The sequence below is a fragment of the Miscanthus floridulus genome, chromosome 7, assembly GCF_019320115.1.
Source record: "Miscanthus floridulus cultivar M001 chromosome 7, ASM1932011v1, whole genome shotgun sequence".
NCBI classification, from domain to species: domain Eukaryota; kingdom Viridiplantae; phylum Streptophyta; class Magnoliopsida; order Poales; family Poaceae; genus Miscanthus; species Miscanthus floridulus.
This window is the reverse complement of record NC_089586.1, coordinates 7,196,396-7,222,687: the sequence shown is the minus strand read 5'-3', so window position 1 is coordinate 7,222,687 and position 26,292 is coordinate 7,196,396. Positions and strand designations below refer to the sequence as shown.

At 44.5% G+C, this 26,292-nt stretch overlaps 1 protein-coding gene across 1 annotated transcript; it reads left to right on the top strand.

Annotated features, from left to right (window-relative positions):
- The first annotated feature begins 2,534 nt into the window (after positions 1-2,534).
- Positions 2,535-4,094, top strand: LOC136464985 (uncharacterized). Its single transcript, XM_066463902.1, has 3 exons — positions 2,535-3,520; positions 3,564-3,972; positions 4,068-4,094. Exons 1-3 carry the CDS (start codon positions 2,535-2,537, stop codon positions 4,092-4,094), a joined length of 1,422 nt encoding a protein of 473 aa, XP_066319999.1.
- Positions 4,095-26,292: the final 22,198 nt, after the last annotated feature.

Sequence of the window (26,292 nt, the reverse complement as noted above, 5' to 3'; positions counted from 1 at the left end):
CCTGGAGCTCATCGCAAACTAAGCCGACGATGCTAGATAGGCCGACATGCTCAATGTTCGCCTTGTCTTGGTCCGCCTCCTTGCATTAATGCTCCCCCTCAGACTCCAAGGTCTAGGCATGGGCCCTACCTTGGATAACCTCTGTAGCAAGGTCGGCAGATGCTTTCTGAGCGTCCGCCTTCAGCTTCTTCTCCTCCTCAACCGCGCTCAGGAGGCTGCTAATTTGGCACTGGGCATCGATGTGATCTTGCCAGGCCACGTCACGCTCTGCACAGAGCTATGACTCAGCCTAGCGCAACTCATCGTGCTCCCTCTTGACCTGCATGTCCACCTCATTATCTCAACACAAAGCCACAAGCTCCTTCTTTGCCCTCTTAGCTCGCTGATGGGCCTCCGCCTCCTAGGACCGAAGGCAGCCTCCGTGACAAGGCCATCCCAAACCACCTTCTGCTGATGAAGGAACCGAGACTTCCTCTAGCTATGCACCATTAGCAACTATGAGAAAGAAAGGAGTCAGAAGCAAAAAAATGTCAAGCAGGAACTATGGCCATAGGCGTGTGAAAGCCCTAGTTTGGTTTTGGATAATTGATGAAGCCTAGGGACTAATCATTGCACTAAGTGTGTAGACATGAAATGATAAGTCCCATGCCAAGTGGTGGAGCTAGATGATGGTCATGGTGATGGAGGCGACCAAAAGATGATCAAGTGCTTTACATTTGGAAAATAAAAAAGAGAAAAACAAAAATGGGCTCAAGGCAAAGGTATATGTGATAGGACCATTTTTGTTTTGTACTCAAGACACCATAGAGGGTGTGAGTGACTTAGGATCGATAGCCATACTATAAAGAGGGCAATTCTTTGGCTAAACGGTTTATCGAGTGCCACTAGGTGACATGATTCATGCATTGCATTTAGGAACATAGTGTGCTATCTTGTGACCCTTGTAAAATACTTTGAAAAATGCTAACATACGTGCACACAAGTTCTATACTTTGTGGTTAGCAAGTTGGAAGCAAGGGTGAAGCGGTCGTGGACTTAGAAAAAGAAAAGGAGGTGAAGGAATGTGAACAGACGCTGACGCCGAGGTGACCGGACTCACCTTGGGTGCGTCCGGTCAGTGTTGTGGTGTGGCCAAGAAGACTAAGTCATGATCGGATGCCTAGAGGTGGACACGATCGAACACGACGCTGGTGCATCAGGTCGCGATGATGTATGGTGATGTCGGTGTTGCAAGCACATAGAGGAGAACACCGAGGTGGATCAAACGTAGGGGTGCATCAGGTCACCCTAGACCTGATGCATCCAGTCATGTTTTTTGTGCCCCAAAACCTTACTGTAATCAACCGAACTCTGAGTGGCGCAGCATCTGGTCAATCAGAGAGGTGCGTCTAGTCGTTGGTTGACTGTGACGCTGACCATTTTCGACTATTGAAATCTAATGACTATAGTTGAATGGAGGGACACTCGGTAGGCATCGGGCGACCAGACTCACCCGACCGAACATAGGGCAGCGTCCGGTCAACCCATAAACTCCCAATGGCTCTCTGCTTCTTGGGGATCTATAAATAGAAAGGTACCGGCTTGGGGCTCACTCTCTTGGCACTTTGACATACTTGATTTCCTTGTGAGCCTATGCAAACACCTCCCACTCTGTGAGATTGGGAGTGATCCCTAGTGCATTTGCTTGAGAGATTGCATCTAGTGGCACTTGGGGTCATTGTGGCTGTGGAGTTCTTGTTACTCTTGGTGGTTCCCACCACCTAGACAGCTCGAAGCAGTAGTGGAGGTTCAGCACGTGTTGGTGATTGTTCATGGCTGGCTCTGATGATTTGTGGGGGGTTCTTGTGCCTTCCCCAGTAGAGCGCCAAAGGCAACTCTAGTGGATTGCTCATGTCATTGAGCTACCACACTTGCGGTAGGTTCTTGCAGTGCTCTTTGAAACAGCTTGGCTTTGGATTGCCAATTAGCCACTGAACCACGAGGTGTTGGTCAACACAACAGGGACTAGCGTGCCGGCAAGCATGTGAACCTTGGGAGAAAAATCATGTGTCTCCATTGTGATTGATTCATTGGATTTCTCCCGGTGATTGGTATTCATCTTATTGTGATTGGTTCATTCCTCGACACGGCGGTATAAAGATCACATTCCTCTCATTTACATTCCTGCAAACTAGTTGTAACAAGCTCTTTAGTGTAATTAGTTTTGAGAGCTTTCTTATCTTTGCTAGTGTAGCTTCTCACCTAGTTGAGCTCTTTAGTGTAGCTAGCTTTTGAGAGCTCATAGTGACTTAGCCATTGATTGACTTAGAGATTATAGCAGCTAGAGTTGGTGGGATAGGTGGCTTGCAACACTTGTTAGAGCTAGTGCAAAAAGCTTCATAGCCAATTAGTTGTCTAACAAGTTTGCCTAGTGTTTTGTAGTTTTTAAATTAGGCTATTCACCCCCCCCCCCTCTAGCCAATTAGGACCTTTCAAGTGGTATCAGAGCCATGGTCACCATTTATTGAAGGCTTAACAATCTCGGTGCTCAAATTATGGCTCAAGTTGTGTTCAACCATGTTGGGGGCAAACCACCTTTCTTTGATGGCACTAGTTCCTTTGACTATTGGAAGAGAAAGATGAAGATGTACCTTGGTTCAATCAATGATAGAGTGTGGGATGTAACCGAGCATGACTTTGTGATTCTTGATCCCACCAACCTCACCGATAATGAGAGAGCAAATAAGCAATGCAATACAATGGCTCTCAATACTATTTACAATGGCATTGATTCAAAGGTGTTTGAGCAAGTCAAGGATCTTGAGAGGGCTAATGAAGTGTGGACAAGATTGGAGGAAACATATGAGGGCACTACAATAGTAAAGAGTGCCAAGCTATACATGCTCAAGGACAAGCTATCCAACTTTAAGATGAAAGATGATGAGTCCATTCCAGAGATGTTCTATAGGCTCCAAGTCATTGTCAATGATCTTAAGAGTTTGGGTAAAAAAGTAAAGGATGAGGACTTCTCACATAAGTTCTTGATGTGCTTGCTAAAGAAATTCAAAACATTGAGAACTATCATCTTTAGAGGAGGATTGACCGATGTATCTCCCAATGAGATACTTAGAGATGTCATGACCGATGCTCAATACAATGATAGTGACCATGAAGATGAAGAGAAGAAAGACAAGAAAGAAAAGAGTGTGGCATTCAAGGCATCCACCTCATCCAAGAGCAAGGGCAAAGTAAAGAAAGAAGCTTCAAGTGAAGATGAAGATGCAAGTGACATTGATGATGAGGCCATGGCTCTTCTAGTGCGCAAGATGGGCAAATTCATGAAGAAGAGAGGCTATGGTGCAAGAAAGAGAAGAGATCACATGAAGGATCATGTGAGGCTATGCTTTGAGTGCAAGAGCCTAGAACACATTGCGGCAAATTGTCCCTACAAGGATGACAATGAGGAGGAGGATAAGAAGAAGAAGAATGACAAGAAGGAAAAGAAGGAGAAGAAAATGAACTTCAAGAAGAAGAAGGGAAGGTGGCTATGTGGTCACTTGGGATAGTGATTGCACCAATGATAGTGATGATGATGATGACAAGAGGTCCATCAAGAAGGCAGTTGCAAGCATCGCCATCCACAACAAGCCATCCCTCTTCGACACTCCTTCAACATGTCTTATGGCAAAGCCCACTAAGGTAAAATATGATGAAAGTGATGATTATAGGAGTGATGATGAGGAAGACTACTCCAAGGATGAGCTCATAGAGATATGTGACAAACTTAGCACCGGCTATGAAAAGAAGAGAAAGGAGTGCAAAGCATTGCAAAAGGAGCTCAAAGCCCTTAAGCAATCTTTTGATGAGCTCCAAGCATCTCATGAGTGTCTAAAGGAAGACCATGAGGAGCTTGGCCTTGCTTACACTAAGCTTGAAAAAGCTCACTCCTCTCTATTTGAGCAAGCTAAGGAGAAGGAGACCAAGATGGAGCAAGTGATCGTGACTTGTGATGTGGGACTAACATGTGATCTTATTGATGAATCTTCTTATAGTCCTATTATTGTTGCTCCCACTAATCCTTCTTGTAGTACTTCCATTTCTACCTCATCTACTAATGATGGTTTCACTTGTGATGCCTCACTAATGGTTGAGAATGAGACTCTCAAGAAGGAGGTCAATGAGCTCACTCATGCCTTAGGCAATGCCTATGGTGGAGGTGCCCGCTTGCTAAAGTGCTTGGGTAGCCAAAGGTTTTCTCTCAACAAGGAGAGATTGGGCTATACCCCCAAGAAAGGCAAGGCAGCCTTTGCAACTCACAAAGTTAGCTTTGTGAAGGGCAATGGTCGGTTTTGCAATAGATGCAAGCAAGTGTAGCTCTTTAGTGTAATTAGTTTTGAGAGCTTGTCTTATCTTTGCTAGTGTAGCTTCTCACCTAGTTGAGCTCTTTAGTGTAGCTAGCTTTTGAGAGCTCATGGTGACTTAGCCATTGATTGACTTAGAGATTATAGCAACTAGAGTTGGTGGGATAGGTGTCTTGCAACACTTGTTAGAGCTAGTGCAAAAAGCTTCATAGCCAATTAGTTGTCTAACAAGTTTGCCTAGTGTTTTGTAGTTTTTAAATTATGCTATTCACCCCCCTCTAGCCAATTAGGACCTTTTAGTGTGCCATACCTGGTAAGGCCTAAGGGTGCCTTGTAGGGAGACTGACGCGGATTCCATGGTACGCACCACGCCTTCAATCTTCTGGTCAAAGGCAAGCCACTCCCTCTTCTCCAAGGCGTCATCGAGGACGAAGGGAGTAGCCCCCGGGTTATATGGATTGACCCACTCGATCTGGGGACCACCCCAAGCACCCGAATCGCCGCTCGCCTGGGCCATAGTCCACAATGACTCTACGCCAGCCTTGGGTAGGGCCACACCCCCTTGCGGTAGCTCCCCCGTGAGGATGATCTCTTGGGCCTCGGACGCCTCTGTCCCCGCCCGCGATCATAGGGTTGCAACCGGTTGTGCTACATCCACCGCGCGCGCCTCGAGGGTGGTCTCTTCCATCCACCCCTCCTTCGTCTGCTCTGCCATGGGCAGCGTCGCCTACATGGCTGGCGGTTCCATATGCACCACCATCATCGTCGATGCAACGGATGCCACTGACTGCTCTATGCCTACCGTAGGCGCCCCCTGCGCGCTCGCTGTCAAAAGCTCCCTGACGGACGTCGTCGCGATCATTGGCGACACCTGCCCAACTGAAGGCGAGGCACCGATCGGCGGCTGGCGCACTACCTAGGCCCTAAGGCTTTTCTAGGGTGCCAGCTCTAGGGGATCCAGTTCAGGCCTGTGCTGCAAAAGGCATGACGGTGAAACATGTGACAACTGTCAATAAGGAAAAAGTGAAACACCCAAAATTCACAACTTACCTCTGCACTTGCGAATATTTTGGGATTGGGTCCCTCAGTCCTGACTGCTCCTCATGGCGCTGCCTCTTTCGACCCTCCAGGGACCCAAGCCAGGTGGGATGGCTCATTGTCACCAGTCCCTAAGGCGCTTCGGCAGGATGTGCCACCACCCTCGGCCCCAGAGGCACTCCATCTCCCTCATGATATGGAATGGGCCCAGCGCCCCTCGGGCAAGACTGGGCTCCCTCCCACCAGCTATTCCAAAGACACATCTTCATCCTCGTTCGCTAGGTCATCCCATGAGACATTGTCAGCGATGCTGATGGACCCCTCATGTTCCACTTCCTCCTCGTCGGTGACATCCTCATCGTGGGCCTGCCTCGAGAATAAATTCATGCAACAAACAGAGGCACAATAATTCATGTCTACAACACAACACCATCAATCACAACACTTGACGCAATATTGTGAGATGCTCAACAATGACAATTTTCATCGACAACAATGACGGAATTATTTTAAAGGCTCACATAACATGGAGCACAAGCACGTCTCATAAGTTACATCCCAACCACAAGGGTCCAATCTTACATCCAAGGATCAGCGAGGTCCGATATTACATCCACGAGATTGGCTTAAGACAAGGCTACAGGTCCATACATGAGATTGCAGCAAAAGATTAGAACTAGCACATTTAGCTAAGTACTAAGCTAAACTATGCATCGTCATCAGAATCAGCATCGAAGATCGCTTTACCATCTTCATCACTGACTGGCTCAAGCTCTTCATCCTTGTCTTCCTTGACTTCTGGCATGACAGGTGCGGCAACACCAGGACCATCAACCTCCATACCATCGTCGTCAGCCACTATCACCTGAGGGCCCAAATCTGGATAGATTAGTGCGGGGTGAGGAATTGGATCCCTCTCATTGTTAAGATGATGGATCTTAATTAACCCTTCCTCAATACGATCATTGAGATAGTTCTCCCGCTCAGCAGCATGGATACGGTCCCTGATCCATCCCTGATGCCTCTCCTCTACCAACTCGAGGGCTGTATCCCTATGATGGGTCACCTGCTCCAACTGTTCTTCAAGTTCATCTCTCTCACGTGCTACATGCCCCCACTGCTACAGGCGATAATTTGCAATACCCCAAATCTCATCTACCTCCAGCTGAGCTTGCCCACATGCCTCCACCCTACGGCGATACTTGCGGGCATGCAACCTGAACTTGCACTGAGCTGCCATTGCCTTACCAGCCTCTTCTAATACACTAGAGAGGGTGTCCTGCCTGACCCTACAAAGCTTCAAGACAGTCATCATAGCACTCATTTCCACATTGTCACTCTAAACACGCTCACCATGGCCTCAAACCAAGGCACGACTAGCTTCTTGAGTCCACTCAGCATCTATAGGAGCCACTTGGGGAATGGATGCAGCTAGTCCCCCCACCAACTCATCTCCAAAACTCTGTGCTACGTCCATAAGCACATCAAGAGCAGCAACTTGAGTGGCTTCCCACGGGCTTTGACCATCAGACTCGGTGCTCCACCCACACCACAGCGGCCTCATAGGGTTCTACGGCACCACCAAGGTCACATTGTACCATGGTACCTCTCCAAATGGCATTGTCTGCACCCATGTATAACGTGGCGCCTCCGGGTACCCAACTGAGCTTAGCACCCTCTAGAGCAAGGTAAGCATGCCAAACTGGTCCAAAAAGGTGCTGGTATGAGGAGGAAGCTCGGGCGCAGCCATCTTGTGAGAGGATTATTTTGGAGAGACGAAAATTTAATAATTGGGATAAGCAATTATAAGGGAGGGAGTAATGCAAGAATGTAATGTAGTAATGAACATGATGCATGCATGATCCGTACGTCCTCGCAAACCTTAGGAAAAACTTTAAAGTTCTAGTGGCATACACACGTTCTCTCATATAGCGATAACTAGTCGGTCTACACGGTGTGTTGTTAGTGTACCTGCAAAGAATTTCATTTCAGCCCAACAATTCCCCGAATAAAAAGCACACAAAGGAAGCAGTAAACTAAATACTCTCCATACATACATCCCCCAATGCATATACTTTGGTATCACAGCTACATGACAGATGTACCCACAATTAAGCACTATCATAAATACATGGTTGAACATGTAACTATGCTAGTAACCACAGCTAACTCTCCCCTAGACCGACGGTTGGACGGTCATGCTCTCACAACTCACACTTACCTGAGCATAGAGGTATTTGATTCATACAATACCACCCCAGCGGATGGCATCCATACAATTGCACGCCGTATGGACAACGAAATAGAAAATAAGCAATCAGCCCCCAAAGTTAGTACTTAAATAAGCCACCTAAAGGTCCTTAATTGGGCATAAAGCATATGACCACTGGCACACTATAGCTTAAAATCCGATTTTTCACAAAAGCTTTTGTTTTAAATACACAAATGACATGTTTAATGCTGAATCTTGCTCCGATGCCAGCTGTCATGGAACCGCCCAAATTATAAGAGCACAAGTACAAAAACAATCACTGGAGTGATCAAATTATCATACTTGAACCCATATAACTCCGGTAGTCCAACGAAATCACGAGGGATTTCAAACAACCAACAAACAAGCCAAGATCATAGCGATTCAACATAACAAGTCACCTATTACATCCATTTCATAAGTAGTTCAACATACATCGGAGTTCAAAGTAAGTTATTACAAACCAACTTAAAGTAGTGGAAGCAACATAGTTTTTAAACCACAACATCAGTTGTTCAGATACATAGCCAGTCCACAGTCATATCCCACAAAAGCATTTCAGATGAGAAACTAACAGAGACCATGCCCGCTGGTCTAGTCCTCATCCCCAACAAGGAGAAGGCAGTACTTGCAGCAACCATTATAGAAGATGTCATATGCAACAAGAGGGAATAAACCCTGAGTACGAGAATGTACTCAGCTAGACTTACTGATAAAAAACCAGAAATAAAGTGACACCAAGGAGTATGCAAGCTTTATCAGTGGATCTAGCTTGACAGCTCTCTGGCCTTGTTCAAAACTGCCTAAAGGAGGTCAGCAGCCAAAACAAACAAAAGTGGAGAAAGGGGGTCCCCCTGTCTCACCCCCTCCTACAATGAATGGTTTTGCCAGGTACCCCATTGAGAAGTACTGATGATGTACCTGAGCTTAAGATTGCCTGAATCCAGTTAGTCCATTTTTGTCCAAATCTTTTTGCTCTCAAGATCTCCAGGATAGCCTCATGCTCAATTTTATCAAAGGCCTTCTCAAAATCAAGCTTCAAGATTATGATGTCCTTTTTTGACTTGTGACAGATGTGTATGTATTCCAGAGCCCAAGCCAGACAATCTTGGATGGTCCTAGATTTAATGAACCCATATTGGTTCCTATGGATGAGGCTCTTAATTTTGCCTTGTAATCTATTTGCCAGCAACTTGGTCAAGAGCTTTAGTGAGGTGTTAAGAAGTGAAATTGGCCTATAATCAGAAACCCCTTAAGGATGATCTTTCTTAGGAATCAATGTGATGTATGAACTATTTATGCTTCTTAGGCATAAATTTTCATCAAAGAAAGCCTGACAGAGATTATAAAAATCTAGAGCAATAAGGGGCCAACAACCTTTAATAAATTCATTGGTGAACCCATCTGGCCCAAGAGATTTGTCATTTGGCAATCCAGCTACCACTTCATCTATCTCTTCTTTTGAGAAAGTGGTTTCTAGCTGTTGTAAACCTTCAGCTCTCTGCAGTAACCCATTCCAGTTAAATATCATGCTGCTGAATTCAGATGTCCCTAATCTTTGTTTGAAGGAATCCCAAAGCAGTGCAGCCTTTGCTTCATGTTGCTGACAAGAATTTCCTTGACTATCCTGATGAGTTGCTATGGTGTTCCTCCTATGGTTGATTGTGGCATGTGCATGGAAGAATTTTGTCCCAGCATCTCCTTCCTTCACCCACCTTATTTTCCCCTCTGCTTCCAATATATTTTTTGTTGTTTCAGAAGAAAGATCAACTTCTCAGTCACCAGGTTCTTGAAGTTCCATTCAGATAAGGAGAGATCTCTAAACAACTCAATTGTTTCTAAGAAGTGTATCACTGACTTAATGTTATTTATGGTTGCTGCTAGGTTTGGCAACTGCTGCTTCCAAACTCTTAAGCCCTTCCTTAGATTCTTGAATTTGGCAGTGAGAAGCATGGCTGCATCAGAAATGCCATCTGGTGCCACCCATCCCTGTACTGCAACTGTGGCAAAGTCATTGTGATTGAGCTAATAATTTTCAAAGCGAAAAGTCCTGCCTTGAGGAATTTTGGTGCCAATCTCCACTACACATGGCCAATGATCAGAGGTCTCCATCACTAAAGTTTTGACCAATGTGTTAGGGTATTTGATAGTCCAGGAGTTAGAAGAGAAGAACTAATCTAGCCTTTCCAATAAAGGGGGAAATTGTTTATTAGTCCAAGTGAAGTGCCTACCATGCAAAGGCAGTTCAATGAGGCTTAGCTTGCTTATGGCTTCATTAAAGAGAAACATTTCATTAACATCAGCACCCTCCCTATTTCTGTCTTCAGGCCTTCTCAACAAGTTGAAATCTCCCACAACAAGCCAGTCTATTTCCTCTGGCATTTGGATTTCTCTAAACTAGCTTAAGAACTCCCTTTTGCCAATAGGGGTGCATGGAGCATAGATTGTTGTGAGTAACCAACTGTCATTACTGAACTTGGATGTGAACTCAATAGAGATAGCATAGTTATTGCTAAAAGCCAGGCTGCCCAGGAAAGCACTGCTTTTCCAAACAACTAAGATTCCCCCTGAAGCACCTGTAGAAGGGAGGTACTCAAAGGCATCAAAGGCTACAGGGCAAAAATTTCTAATGAAGGCCATGTCAAACACCTCTCTCTTAGTTTCTTGTAAACAGATGATCTCGCTTCTGCTTTCAATGATTTTGTCTCTAATTGAGTTCCACTTCTTACCTGAGTTCACCCCACGCACATTCCAATTTAGGATCTTCTAGCTTCTATTGTGTGCCATAAAAGGAAACTGGGAGAAAGGAGAAACATGAAGGGAGCAACATCTCCCTTCCTGCACCAGGCCACCAAGGGAGCACAAAAAACAGAATCAAGCCAAACAGAAAAATAACTAAGGGAGCAACGTCTCCCTTCTAGCACCAGGCCACCAAGAAGGCACCAAAGACATAAACAAGCTAGACAAAGAAATAACTAAACCAACCAGAGTTTAAGCTCACCATCATCCATCTCCTTGTCGGATTCTTCTCCATTTTGCTTGCTCTTTTCATCCTTTCCCTTTTTCTGCTTCTTCCTAATTGGGTTTGTTTTCTTCTTCTTAAACAGAACCTAGTCTGGCTGTAGCTGACAAATAGATGTACCTATCTTTTTTAGAGAAGCTAGGGATAGAGTTGGTGGCTCAGAGGAACAAGTCAAATAGTTTCTTGCCTTACAAACATTCCCCTTGAACCCATTGCAGGTTGCTCTGACCCTGTCACTTCGTCTAACAACCGAATCCACTACTGGGGTGACAGGCCTAGACTTTCTGTTTCTTTTTTCCCTAGAGAGACTTCTTCCTTTTCCTAATCCTGTATAGCTTCCTTAGTTGCTTTGACCCCAATAGGCTCACCAGAGAGGTAAACACAGCTATCAGATGGAGTGGGCTTATTGTTGACAGAAATCAAGGCAGTCCAGTCTCCCTCAGTCTTTAGCAGTTCAGGGAGGCCTGAAAGGAGTAACTGCTTGGCCCAGGAATGTTGGGTCAGAGCCTGAAGGAGGGCTTGAAATAGGCCCAACCATTTCACTGGCACCTCTATGAGAGATTTGTTAGCAGGCCCCCTTTTGTCAACTGTGTTTGGTGCCAACCAGGGCAAATTTGAATGGCCTGGGTATGGCAAAGGAGGGTTGTTGAAAAAAGTCCTGACCATTCCAAGATGAATGTTGTTCGAAAAAACTGGCCCTATACCCACATCTGCCTCAGGCTGGATTTGGTTCATATCATGCTATGCTGCCAGGTTCTGCTGCTGTGCTGCTAGATTCTGCTGATTTTCTAAATCTTCATCCTCTGCATCCAACATCAGATCATCCTCAGGTATCTCATGGTGAAGAAAGTTCTCCTAATGATTGATCTGAGGAATGACAACATTCAGGTTTAGATTATCTTCAACAACCTCCTAGGCTCCCTCCTATTGTTGCTCTGGCTCATTGTGAATCAGAATCTGAATTTCTTCCTGCAATTGTTCCTAGGCTGGATGGATTATCATCTCCTGCAAATCATCCCCCAATGGAGCCTCATTCAAGTCCTACTCTACAATGACTGGAGCATCATTTAGATTGATCTGTGGGCCAACTTGCTGCCTAGCAGTTGGGAGCTCCTCAGGCCAGCCAGGCCAATCCTCCTACTATTGCTCATGAATGTTCTGTCCAAGTGCCAGCTCCTGTCCCTGTATCTAATCAATCTGGTTCTGACCAGCATGTGCTCCTATAGGTGCAAGAACTTGCTGACCCAGGCCAAAAAAATTGAAGAGCGGTGGACCCTGATCTGGCTCTGGGAGTGGTACTGGCTCCTCATCTGGCGGCCCATTGCCTAGGTTTTCATGCTACAAAATCTCAACTTGAATTGTTCATGAATCCCCCTCATAGCCCATTGTGTCAGAGAAGACAATAAAGTGTGGAATCGAAGCAAGATCAACTACTCTTGCTCTGACCAACATCCTAGTTAAATGAGCAGGATTATTATCCCAATTGATAGCCTTTCCAAATGGCCCCATGACTATGTCCACGTACTCCTGTTCCAAGTAATCATTCAGGAACCCCATGAGCATGAGCCAACATTCTTGGTTAAAATTGACCCTCCTCCAGTTCCTCCCTTGATTATGCCTAGTGAAGGAAATGTTGACATCCCCATAAGGGTGAGGGCTCTCAAGCACAAACCTATCTCGATCATACTCATTCTCAAATCTCACAAAAGCTTGTCCTAAATGACATGGCTGCACTTCTATGATGTTTACTCCCCTATGCTCTTCCAAGAACTCCCTAAGAACCTCCTTGAATGCAGGAAAGTGGAGAGGATTACTAGGCAATGGGTTGATTGTCACGATCGCCAAGTCCTCATTCCTACGCATTGGCCTTCTCCCAGCGACCACTCTGACCATCATCGGCCTATTGGGCACGTCCTCCACATGCATTCCTCTTGGCTTGAATGGACCAGGATCCACCCTCTGGTATGCCATGATCAAAGCCTCACCCTCTCCTGATGCCTGAGCTGGAGGTGGTGGGGGTGGAGTGAAGCTGCGAGACTGGGGTTTTCTGAACTTGGGAGCCAATGCAATATTAGGGGGCTGTATAGTGGTAGTACCAGCAGAAGGTGAAGGGTCATGCCTAGAAGCTGCTGACCACCCCAACGTTAATGTTGTGTCTGGTGAGTAGGCCTTTGAGCTGCTTGGTCCACCTATCATGGGCGCGTAGGCTATTAGGCCAGAGAACCACCGTTGGCTCCGGCGGTGGCGTGGTCTGCGAGGAAGTAGTGAACGAGTCGAACACTGGTGGGCTCTACTGCTCCTTCGGCCCAATCACCAAGCCGCCAGCATTAGCATTGGCTTTGGGTTGCTCAAGGCTCACTGTATCACTGCAGCCTGCTGTAAAACCGCCCACTTTACTCCCCAAGTTACTGTTCCCTGGGCAGTTAATTACGATATGTCCCCCATGCCTGCATGCAAAACACTTAATGCTTAATCTGCATGCTTCTCTGCGGTGGCCTTCTGACAAACATCGAGAGCAAAAACCAGGATGCTAGCTCTTGGAAAGATTTTGCCTTGACAGAGGTTGACTAGCAAGAGAGCCAAAATTCAAATTCTGACCAGGGTCAAAGGTGGGTCCATTCTGGATGAACTGACCAATAGGCTGCTTCCCTTTGCAAGAAGAGGATGCATGAACATTGCTACCAAGAAAGATTAAACGACTAAAAACACTTCCTTTCTTTTGATGATCACGCAAAGGAACACTGTTGGCACCCATCAGTACTGAACTCTTAACTGCTACAGCGTAAGAAAGGTTCAATCTGAAGGCATTGGTGCTGGTTTTAGCTACTTTCTTTTGAACAGACCAGGAAGCTTCTTCTTTAGAGCCGAAGGATTTCCATTCATGAAACCATTGAGGTCAACCGTTACTCCAAAGATGAAAGTAAACCTTGTAAAGAGAACACTCAAAAGAATGGAGCTTAACAACATGAAAAGAGGAGAGCCATAGGCTTAAGGTCTCCCCTAGATGAGAATTTGTGGAATCAAGACTCTCTCGATGATTGTGATCGCAGACTTGCAGTCCCAGTTTTCTTTCGCTGCTACTGGAGACTCAGGCCTCTTCTAATTTGTGACTGGACTTCTTCGGTTTTGCATCATGTGTTGTCACATAGTCCTTCCTTCCTCATACGAGGGAAAACGATGACGACATGAGAAGAAGAGCAGGATGCTGGTGACGAACTCGACATCAAATTTGGTGAGGATGTGAAATCACTTCTGAGCCTCCTCTCCAGTTGACTTATTATTGTTCCAGTTTGAGTGCCCTATGCCCATATAACTTCTCTAGATCTACAAAACTTTTGTTTAATTTTAGTTGGATAATCTCCAACAGTATCTTCGGAGGAAACAACATGTCATCCTAGATTCTCTTCTGGACTTTGTTCAGTTGCATTGCTTTTAGTCTTATACTATGGATCAAAATGGTTGTCCTATTTAGTGGCAACTGTGGTGAGATGGGATGCATGCTCTTAGCTTTCATGGAGTCCAAACATATGGAACATAAAACAGTGTGTTTCTTGTTCCATGCTCACATTTCTAAATGAGAAGCCTGCAAGACTGCATTTCTTATTCCAATTAATTATGTCATGAATCACAAAATCGTGATAGAGCAATGCTGTATTCTATACCTTCCTTGGTCAGCTTCACATATCTACCATTTACCCTTATTTTTTACACCATTTTCTGCTCTCTGCTGAGTCCACGTCACTGCCTATTAGTTGCCATCCGATTGCCCATCTACGGATGGACTGAATGCACTTCATGTTGCCCGTAGATCCTTCCAGGCTTCTCTCGCTGGAGAGAGACAGGCCGACACAATCTCTTGTTCTTTCCTACTTGACCGTGTGCCGCCGTCGTTCCTGTTGTGCGCCGCCTCCTCACGCGCGCCTTCGCTGTCTTGCCGCCGCGCCGTCGTCTGTGCACACCGGTGTGTCTCCGCTGCTGCTGCTGGTATGCTTCGTTGCCAGTGTCTGCACGTGTGCTCGCGCCGCATGTGCTTCGTGCGATGGTCGCCGCCACCTCCGTGGAAGCCGTATTCACCGGTGGCTCTTCTTCCTCGCCTCCAGCGGCCCCGCGCTCAAGTCTTACCTCGGTTCACCATTCTCTAAGCACGGTGAGGTAGTGGCTGTTGTTTCTTTGAACCTGCAGCTCCGTGCCATTCAAATGTTTGACGAAATGCTCAAAAGGATTCTGCATGCAAATTGTGCATTCTTCTGTGTTACTTCTGCATATCTTAATGAGTGTTACTTTTACGGCTTGAATCATTATAGACCTACATTTAAAAAAAATGTCAGTCAATGCTTTTGGCGGCCACAATTATTTTTACAGTTTGCTCTTCTAATTCATCCTTTCTTAGTTTCATAAACAATTATTCTTGAGCCGCATATGTCGTCTCCACATTGGCCTTACAAGTGCCATCCTTCGGCAACAAACTGAATCATCGTGGTTTGATAGCCACTGCTCTTTTGATCACTAGCAGACACCTTCTCCAACCATTGTCATTCAGTCGCTAAGATCAGTACAACTTGGTGATTAAATGTCTGATGGAGGTCCAATAACTAATGTTTGTTACAAACTAAGTTCCCACATTTTCTTAGAATAGTGAGCTATTTAAGTTTTCATAATTCTTTTGCATGTTAGAGTATGGAAGGGTATATTCTTTGTACCAATTGCTTGCTTTTGTTGGTTTCCCGCGGCAACGCGCGGGTTACTGGCTAGTTATTGTTAATATGATACATAATGTATCAGTTATCTGATGGATTAGCATGGAGCTAGATCTTGCATCGATTAACATGCAAGAAGCATGAACAGCAGAAATGCATAACTCGGTAGTAGGAATTGCGTCGGATATGGACGTTTGACTTTTCTTAAAATTACCCCTCAACGTAGAGGCTGTCGTCGTTCCTATCTGCCAATGATCTTTTTGTAAGATACAAACTATTGTTCACTGTTTTAGCTGACAACTTTAAATCTTACGTTCATTTATGTACTATGAATATAGCTCTCCATTATTATTACCAGTACATTTGCATGACATGCATCTTTTTTGCATAAACAGGACACAGGAGCTAAAAAATTGGGGATGATTGGTTGGCTTCTTTGCAAGCAGAAGTTGGCAGTATTTCATAGATGACCCTAGAAGATCTGGACAAAAAAATAGTAGTCTGACGTCTTTTTACCAGATAATTGTGTCATAATTGAAGGCTTTTTGTTACATTAACTAGCAAATATGTCCGTGCTTTGTAACGGAGAAAAAAAAACATCAAGCATTCATGCAAAACGGCAACGCGAATGTTACATATCTACTTATGTTCTATCCTTTTATAATTTATTTTATGATAACCGTGACATCCATAATATAAGTTAATGCTGACAATAAATAACCATGTGTTATTAAACTTGTATCAAATTAAAATACACCTTGGTATTTTTTTTCATTTCATTGCAAAGAGCATGATTATTTAGCTATAAATATATCATAGCTTTAATTTTTCATAATACCCACATGTTTCTATGACTCAATATCAACCTTTATAGCATTTTTTATGCATCATATCAACCTCCGTAATTTTTTTGTCGATGTGTCAAGGATGGTCTGTCCACCGATGATTGAGGCCTCTCTTAAATTTTTACACAGCAGTCCTCGTCAAGAATTACATAAATCCATTTGTTTAGATTTCGTGAGATAATAATCTGCCAAGATTGCAGTTCACGAAATATTTAGCTGTACCATTGACTAATTCATATTTTAATAAAAGCAAGTTTTGTTTCTAATCATAACTACATCAGATGGTGTAAATCCTTCTCCTCAAATCAAAACATAATGCGCAAACAGTCATAAGTGCTGAAAAGTAGGAGTTATGCATTGAGCTTGCCTTGGGCAGGAACTGAACAACGGAAAGTTAGTGAAGCCTTTAGGAACACCAACGACGGGGATCTCCTCCTCATATTCCTCAGCCACCTCCGCGTATTTGGGGTCTGCCTCTTGCATGTTCTCGGTCATCGCTGAACCTATATGCAAGCAACATATGCAAGGATGATTTAACATACTTATAGACAAAGCACAACCTAATAAGATTCATAACATCTATGGATAGATTATATTTTTATGAAGCTAACAAAACTGGTTTGGTATTTTTCTGATTTTTCTATGATTTTTTGTGAATTTTGCAAGATCTCTGTTTCTATAGAAAAAGAGAAAAATGACAGAAAAATAAAAAAAAGGCTTGCATGAGCTTGGTCCAGCCCACTAGGAGGCTCATTCGGATCTGGACATTTTGCATCAGGAAACCTAATATATTTCAAAAACTACTAAGACCCTTCCACTTTTTCTCTCTGGCATTTTTACATCTGGAACCCTGTATTTCTTTCTATTCTCTTCCCAACTCCTAGTCTCAGTTGCAACCGTGAAAACCAAATAGGGAGAACGAAACCTAGACCGAGTCAGTGATTTGGGGCCGGACGAAAAAAGAGGGTTGAGAAATTTTGCCTCTTTAGTATTAGGTATTCAAAAAGTACTAAGACTCTTTCACTTTTTCTTTCTCTCTAGCATCTTTACATCTGGAACGCTGTATCTCTTTCTATTCTCTTCCCAACTCCTAATCTCAGTTGCAACCGTGAAAACCAAATAGGCAGAATGAGACCGAGACCGAGTGTCAGGTACCAATATTAGGGTACCCAGATTAAAGGGCTTAATAAGACATCGAGTCACCTGAGCGATCTAGGATATGGCCGAAACTTGATCGTGGGCCTTCGTGAAAGAGGCCCAAACTCATCTAGGCGATCCAGGCACCAATCCAGGCCCGTCTGATGGCTAGGGTGCGGGACCAGCCTCGCCCAAAAGCAGAAGCGTAAGCTCCGCCTCGCCTAACGGTTGGGGCATGGGCCCTACCTTGTCCGACCTTATAGGCACCAGCTCTGCCTCGCCCGATGGCTGGCTTGGGAGCTCTGACTCGTCCGATCCCACAAGGGAGTTCCCACTTCGCCCATCAGCTTAGGGCGAACTCAAGGGTCGGGCTTAAAACATCCAGGCCCATAGAGGGCCCAGGCTATCCCCTTTCAACCACTCTAGACGTGGGACTCATACCACGACGCCACACCACAGTACCGGGGTTGGCATGCCCCTGCGCCTGACGGAGCCATGACATGCCATACTTAAGAGCGCACGCCCATAACAGTGCCGGGCGGACCAGCACTGTGCCACCTGAGCCGCGTATGGCTCCAGTCAAGGGGGTCGTAGGCCAAGCCACAAGCCACACCGCGAGCCGTGGTGGCATGGAACGCCATGGCCGGGCAGACGGCTATTGGTGCTTCTTAGCGAAAGCAGATAAATCCGCAAGCGCACAGAAAGACCGTTGTAGCACTTCACCCGGTGGTAAGCAGGGTATCGTATTTTTCTCGAGGAATGGTTTTGTAGGAAGTCTCTTAGCTAGTTCTCCCCAAGAACAAAAGAAGGATAACTTGGGTAGTGAGGTTTTTCTAAAGGTAGATTCCTTAAGTCAAGATAGCACTATCGTTATAACCTTGTTTCGGGCACCGGTGATCACCTGGTTTGCCAAGCGATGCCAGCCTATAGCTCTACGCCGTACTGAAATGTGGGGGATTACAAAGGACAGACAGGGCCGTCACCACCTACCGCCTACCCCTCAACCGTGGAGTACGAGGCAAATGAAGGTAACTTCTAGCTCAGACACCACGTCTACGCTATCGGTTACAATTCTAGCGTTGGCCAGGAACTTCCATCTTTATCAGGAGTCCTCTACTAGTACCTCCACCACGGGGATGGACGACGAACCCGCAAGAGTATAACAATAACGATAACTTGCTCAAAAGTAATCAAACCAATAGAATAACATGAACTTCTTACCCCAATCGGTAAGACGAACGTTGAGGTACAAGTGGAGGGAGCTGACAAGCCCGGCACTCCGTCTTCTCGACGTACTTGGCGAACTAGGCACACGAAGTAGAGGGACCAAGTCCGCTCTTTCTCCAACTCTTCCCTCACTCCCTCCCTATTCTATTCTAGCTAGAAGCTAGCCTGGAAGCTCCCCTTGCTCTTGCTCTTGCTTGTGTATGAGTGTGTGGAGTGAGGGGGTGTGCTCCTCCTTATATAGGAGGTGGCTGGTTAGTTCTAGGGGAATATTCCCCGAATCCACCACCACACTGTCCTCCCCTCATAATTGCACAACTGCCACAACAGAGAGAGCCCAGCTGGCAGAAATGGGGGCGCGGGCACGCCTGGGTTGGCTCAATTGCCCCCCTCGCACTGGTGGGCTTCTCTCTAGGCCTAGATGTGGGCTCTGAGGTGGGTTGGCCTGGTTATGCTTTGCTGGTTTGGGCTTCTTCTTGTTTTGCTATGGGCCAAGGTTTGTTTTGTCATTTCATGTTCTTTTTCTCTTCTCTTGGCCCATTTGTAGCATGTTTCCATATATAACCTACAAAACAAGATACTCCACCAAAACTATGGAATTTGTTAGTTTAAAAGCCCTATCTCTCTTTGTTTTGGTGAATTTTAGTCGAATGTTGGCAGTGTGAGAATTGAGTTAAGAACCGCCAACAAGCTCCCCCACACTTAGTCCTTTGCACGTCCTCGAGTAAAGGTATGAAGGACTAAGGTGGTTGTTACTCTAAGATTTTCAACCTGCATACAAATTATTCCAAGCTTCACCTGCATTTGTGAGCATTCAAAGTGTTTACTAAATTATCTTGAGTAATTGAAAAATGGAATAGATTGGATTCAAATCAACTTATTCTACTCATGCTCTAGAACTTGGGGTTTTGAACTTTTTGCATAAAAGATATAGCTTTGCTCCTTGAATGATACTCTCAGGTCACTCATGTATTTTCTTTTGTATTTCCTTACCAAGGCATTTCTATGAATATCTTTTGCCTTCTTGCTCATCCTACCTTTATAAGCTTTTATCTGGAGTTTATAGGTATGGATGATGAGAATGCACACTTACCTTGTGTGTGTTGTTGAGTCAAATCCTGGATCCTTGGAGGGAAAAGTCATACCCTTAGATCAAAATTGTGCAAGTGTATGGAATGTTGTTTTTCTTTTGTACTCCTTTTGATCATGATTCCCTCTCTTATTTTGACAGTGCTTTTGAGTATGGGCTACTTTATTCTCACTGGCGGGTATCGAGGTACCCATTGTTTTCTCTCAGGCGGACATCTAAGTTCCCATTGTTTTCTCTCATTTTTTATATGCATCATGCTCTTTGGCCTGCTTTCTTTTTCTTCATGCTTTTTGCATGGATTTATTTTTCATAGCCCATATTCTTTTGGCACATGAATATATTTTTTTGGAGAGAGAATCATAACACTTTTGGAGTATTTTTTTTGTGAATGGGGAAAACATGAAGTGTGTAACTCTTAGTGTAAGAGTCAGTATTTTATTGTTGTGGGTGTACGTGAATTTTGATCTTGGGAGTATGAAACTTCTCTCAACATAGATCTCAAAGTTTGACAAAACTCAACACAAAGTGAGTGGTTATGTGTAAAGTTTATCAAGAAGCAATGTATATGGCTTTGGTAGGAATTATTCTATCATTGAGGAGCATGCTATTGCATTTTTTACTTTGAAAATAAATCCCAAGTATATTGCAAAAGAGAACAAGTTTCATTTCATCCTACTATATCACAAATTTCAATTACTTAGAATAAAATGGGGTCCCAAATGATAAGTTGCTCACAAAATTTTAGTTTTTTTAGCAAGGACTAAAAAGTATGCATATTGTTCATCAATTGGTAGAACTGGGTTGGAGCATCAAAATGTTATTTTTGGATTTTATTGATTATTTTGAATAGGAATGAGTGAGAGAGTGCACAAACCGATTTTGTACCATGCTTTGTATTTTTGTGCACTTCTTTTGGAGAGAGTGTGAGCGTCTCCCCCACACTTGTTTTTGTACCCGTCTTTTATTTTCTTTGTGTGCAAGGGACAAAAACAAGTGGAGACAAATATTTCAAATAATACATTTATTGAATTATAGAGACTTGATACAATAGGCGCAACATGGCATGAAAATCAAAATGATAGGAAATAAAATGCTGAAAGTAAATTGTGCGCCTATGTATTTAGCGGGAGAGAGGGAGAGCAGGCTCCACTCCCGCTGCTTTAGCTATCCTAGCTAGCTCTTCATAGAAACTAAGATGAAGAGAGCTGATCTCTTCTTCTAAGTGTAGCTCCACGGTATACCCCTCAGCCAGTCTACCCTGGAGAAACCTAATGCGACTAGACAAAGCCTTAATCTATTTGTTTAAGCTGATCGTAGGAGGTTCCATAGGTTGAGGTAGCTCATCATCCCTAAAGAAACCAGCGGGTTGTCCCCTGATTTGGGTTTTGGGGACCTTCTTGGCCATGAGGCCCTTCCCACGTCCCCCGTCAGATTTGTCTATTCCGATGACGGTATAGGGGAAACTTGGTTTAGCTAACCAGAAGGATGAGGTAAGGTAGGAAGGTGAGCCGGCCAATGATGTTCCCAAAGCGTGTTTGATAGGACCGCCAACGTTCTGAGCTGCACGCTTGGTGCCTCCCGTCGTTTTCTTGAGGTGTGCCTTTCTAGCCTTCTTGGCTAGGGCTGACTTTAGCTTGAGGGTGTCACCTTCATTGCTATAGCTAGGTGGTGGCATGATAGCAAGGGGTGCCATGGTGATCAAGCACGCTTCTTCTCTCCCAAGGTACTCTCTAGCGAATGACAAGGCTCTCTCTTTGTTGTAGAGAGTGAGAGCCTGGCTTGCCATTGCTCTTTAGCTAGGAAGAGCACAAGTGTTGCTGTTGTGAGGGAGAAGAGAAAGCCTATGCTTGGCTTGGTGTGAGGAAGAAGAGAGGCTAGAGGTATGCTTATATAGGGAAGGAGAGGCCTCTCTTGTCACTATTTCGAATCAAACCAAGCCAATGCACATTACTACGCCATTTACCACTGAAATCAGTGCACGCTAGCAAAAGAAGGGGTGAGAGGGGGTAGCAGGGGCGCGGGCATGCCACAGGCGCGGGTGCCCCTAGCCCAGCTCCCCTCTGGCCATGCTTTCGTCTAGGTTCAGAATTGAGTGTGTATTTTCAAAATTTAACGTGCACTTGTTCAAATTATTTTATAAAGCTGACTAAATGCCTCAGGTTGAGTGTTATGATGGAGAATAAAGCATGATCATGAAATAATATTTTCATATTTTGAAATGAATAGCTTAGGTACAGTAATCATGCTTATTTTTAGTGAGGGCATTTTGGTCATTTTTAGGTTTTAGCATGTTTTTTGTTGTTTTTCAAGAAGTAGATAGAATAAAACTTTATTTGTTAGCAAGATGTTTATGTTTTTATCATGAAATGATTAAGTCTATCCTATCTAGTTCTTGATTGAAATTTGAACTGTGAGAAAGCTCAAGGAAAGGTTTGAGGCGCTAACCGTTAACCTTGAAGATGTTACCGTCATCGTCTTGAATCATGATCGCGCCATGTGGCAAAGAGTTGATGACGGTGTACGGTCCTTTCCACTTGCTACGCAGCTTTCCTACACCAAAAAGCTTGACCTTGGAGTTGAAGAGCAGGACTTGATCACCTTGCTTGAACTCCTTTAGCTTGATCTGGTGATCGTGCCATCTTTTAGTTCTTTCTTTGTAAAGCTTGGCACTATGGTAAGCTTTCTCATGCCATTCTTCTAGCTCGGCAATCTGCTTCTATCGATTTCTTCCGGCTAGCTTGATGTCCATGTTCTAGCTTTTGATTGCCTAGTGAGCTCAGTGTTTAAGCTCCACTGGCAAATGGCAGCTTTTTCCATATACCAGCTGGAATGGTGACATGCCGATGGGGGTTTTATAAGTGGTCCTATATGCCTAGAGTGCATCAGGAAGCTTATTCTTCTAGCTTTTCCCCATGTCGTTCACCGTTTTCTATAGGATATTCTTGATTTGTTTATTTGAGGTCTTGGCTTGCCCACTTGTTTGAGGATGGTAAGGGGTAGCAAGTTGTGCTTGGTGCCAAGTTCCTTCAGGAATGCTCTGAATGTCTTGTCTATGAAATGAGATCCTCCATCACTTATCACCATGCGAGGTGTTCCAAAGTGAGGAAAGATTATTTCATGGAACATTCTTCTTGCATGCGTGACGTCAGCAGCCCTGCATGGCATTGATTCTACCCACTTGGATACGTAGTCGACAGTGACTAGGATGTACACACAGTCTTGGGATTTTTGGAAGGGTCACATGAAGTCAATGCCCCACACATCAAATATTTCTATTTGAAGGTTGTAGTGGAGGGGCATTGCGTTGTGAGCTATGATGTTTCCTTGAAACTAGCACTCCCAACACCTCCGGATGAATTCCTTGGTGTCCTCATACATCGTCGGCTAGAAGAATCCACACTGCCAGATTTTGGCTTGTGTGTGGAATACTCCATAGTGGCCTCCGTATGGTGCCGAGTGACATTTCTCGATGATTTGCAATCCTTCCGCCGTCGGTACACACCTCCTCAACAGTCCGTCCAAGCATACCCGGTACAGATATGGGTCATCCCAAAGGTGACATCTGGTTTCAACTTATAGTTTCCTTCTGTTCTCCCTCGGTGGTACATAGCCTGCAACCATATAATTCACAATGTTAGCAAACCACGGGTTGGAGTCCATCACCTTCAGTAGCATGTCGTCGCATAGGAAGTCATTGATTGGTAATTCCTACATGTTAGTGACTTGCATACGCGACAAATGATCTGCAACCGTATTCTCTACTCCCTTCTTATCTTTTATCTCTAGGTCAAATTCTTGGAGTAAAAGAATCCAGTGGATCAAGCGAGGTTTTGCGTCTTTCTTTATGAGCAAATATTTAAGTGCGGAATGATCTGTATAAACAATAACTTTTGCTCCCACTAAGTAAGACCTAAATTTATCAATAGCGAAAACAACTGCAAGAAGCTCTTTTTCTATAGTGGCATAATTGAGTTGGGCTCCTATCAGTGTTTTGCTAGCATATGCGATTGCGTGATGCTTTTTATCTTTGGTTTGGCCAAGGACTGCACCAACAACATAATCGCTTGCATTGCACATGATCTCAAAGGGTAGCGACCAATCCGGTGGCTGGATGATTGGCGCTGAGATGAGTGCTTTCTTGAGTGTATGGAAAGTGTTCAAGCACTCATCTTTGAACTCAAAGGGAGCATCTTTGGCTAGCAGGTTCATGAGGGGTCTAGAAATTTGTGAAAAGTCTTTGATGAATCTCCTATAGAACCCTGCGTGGCCTAAGAAGCTACGGATCCCTTTTATGTTCACTAGGGACGATAGTTGCTCGATAACCTCTATCTTAGCTTTATCTACCTCGACCCCCTCTTAGACACTAGGTGTCCAAGAACAATGCCTTCTTGGACCATAAAGTGGCAATTTTCCCAATTTAGCACCAGGTCCTTTTCTTGGCATCTCTGCAAGATTTTGTCTAAGTTCTCTAGACAGTGATCAAAGGTCTTTCCATAGACTAAAAAGTCATCCATGAAAACCTCCATGGTATCTTCTATCATGTTTGAGAAGATAGACATCATGCACCATTGGAATGATGTGGGTGCATTACACAACCTGAATGACATTCTACGACATGCATATGTTCCATACGGGCATGTGAATGTGGTCTTGCTTTGGTCGTTGGGGTGGATGGGAATTTGATGATACCCCGAATACCCATCGAGAAAATAGAAGAAAGAGTGCTTAGCCAACTGCTCCAACATTTCATCAATGAAGAGCACTGGAAAGTGATCTTTCTTTGTTGCCGCGTTGAGCTTTCGGTAATCGATACACATTCTCCACCCCGTGACGGTTCGTTGTGGGATAAGTTCATTTTTGGTATTTTCAATGACCATCATTCCTCCTTTCTTGGGAACCACTTGGATGGGACTAACCCAGTCACTATGTGGTACGAGATAAATGATCCCAGCATGAAGAAGTTTGAGGACTTCTTTCTTCACGACTTCCCGCGTCGCATTGTTGAGCCTACGCTGAGGCTCCTGAGATGGTGTACTAGCTAGGTCAATTGGTATGTGATGGGTGCAAAGCATTGGGCTTATTGCCTTAAGATCTTGCAGGGAATACCCAAAGACCAACCTATGCTTTTTTAGAACGGCGATGAGTTTGGCCATCTCCTTATCGTTAAGCTTATCGCTAATGATGACAAGAGTTTCTTTGTCACCGTTTAGGAAGGCATAGCGTAAGCCGGTGTGCAAGGGTTTAAGCTTGATTGGAGGTCGTGTCGGCACTTCCTCTTTGGGAAGGTCTATGGTTTCACCTAGATCATCCTCTTATTCTATGAAGAATTTGGCGTCTTTTTCTAAGGATGACTCTGGCGAGTCAAAAGGTGCTACCGACATGACTTTCGAGGGCAAGTTAGGATAGGGGAGAGGTTCGGCCACTGAGTTTTTGGCTCTAGTGACTTGGATGGAAAATGATTCCCTCCTGAACTTGGTGTCCAAATCCCCTATTTTTGGTGGTTCAATGAAAAGTTTCTCTAGGGGATGCCCTATCAGGATGTCAAAGTCCTGAATATCAAAGACATGAAAGTTTAGGATAATCTCCACATTATCATGGTATAGGGAAATGTTGTGGAGAATTCCTAAGCCTTCTAGTCTGGTTTGGGGCCCAACCCTAAAGGTTTTGTTGGTTGGAGCAATGGGTTTGTTGTCCATGAAGGTGTGTGCAAAAGACGCAGACATGATGTTTACTCTGATAGTAGGGTTGTATAAAGTATTTACCATGTTCCTCTTGATGTGGCATTGAATGGTTGAAGATGGAACACAAATATGAATTTCTTCAGAAGAGTGCTCTACTTCTTTTGACCATTCACTACTCATGATAGCGGTCAACTCCTTGATGATTTCCTTTAGGAATTCATTGTCTAATGCCTTAGAGGGAGTGATAGGAACGGGTGGCCTCTTTTGACACCCATAGTTCAAGGTGTTCCTGATATCTTCAAGGAAATCGTCGTCAAAAAACGGAAAGTCCGAAGGTTGGAGACCTTCGTCCTAGGCTTTTGGTTTGGGTGAGGGTCTCTCTAAAGGTGTGACAATTTTGGCTTTTGCTAAAGAGACTTCCTCATGGATCAGCTTAGGCTCTACATGGATGTGTTCTAGCGGGGGAGTGTTCTCTAGAATGCGATCTAGGAGAACTTCTCCTTACGCTATGGTTTTATGGGTAAATGACCCTCCGGCGGCTATGTCGAGCTGTAGGGAAGACTCCTTGCTAAGACCTAACAAAAAATGCTACAATAGCACATGGTTTTGTATAGACAAGTCTGGGCCAGACCTAGATAGGATTGAAAAGCAGTCCCAGGCTACACCTATGGGTTCTTTGTCTTTTTGTTGGAAGTTGAGTATCTCTTATCGTAGGGCAGCGATTCGAGATATAGGGAAGAATGCTAGACATAATCTATTTCGCAATTCCTCCCAATCTCTGTTTACCTTCCCTACATTATGATCATACCATTGTCTCGCTCTCTCATTAAGAGAAGAGGGAAACAACTTCCAATGCAACATTTCTTGTGACATGCCTGAAATGGTCAGGCAAGCACAAAGCTGCACAAACTCCTATAGGCTTGGTCCCGAACCATGGCTATGAAGCCTAGGCAGAGCTTGTAACTAG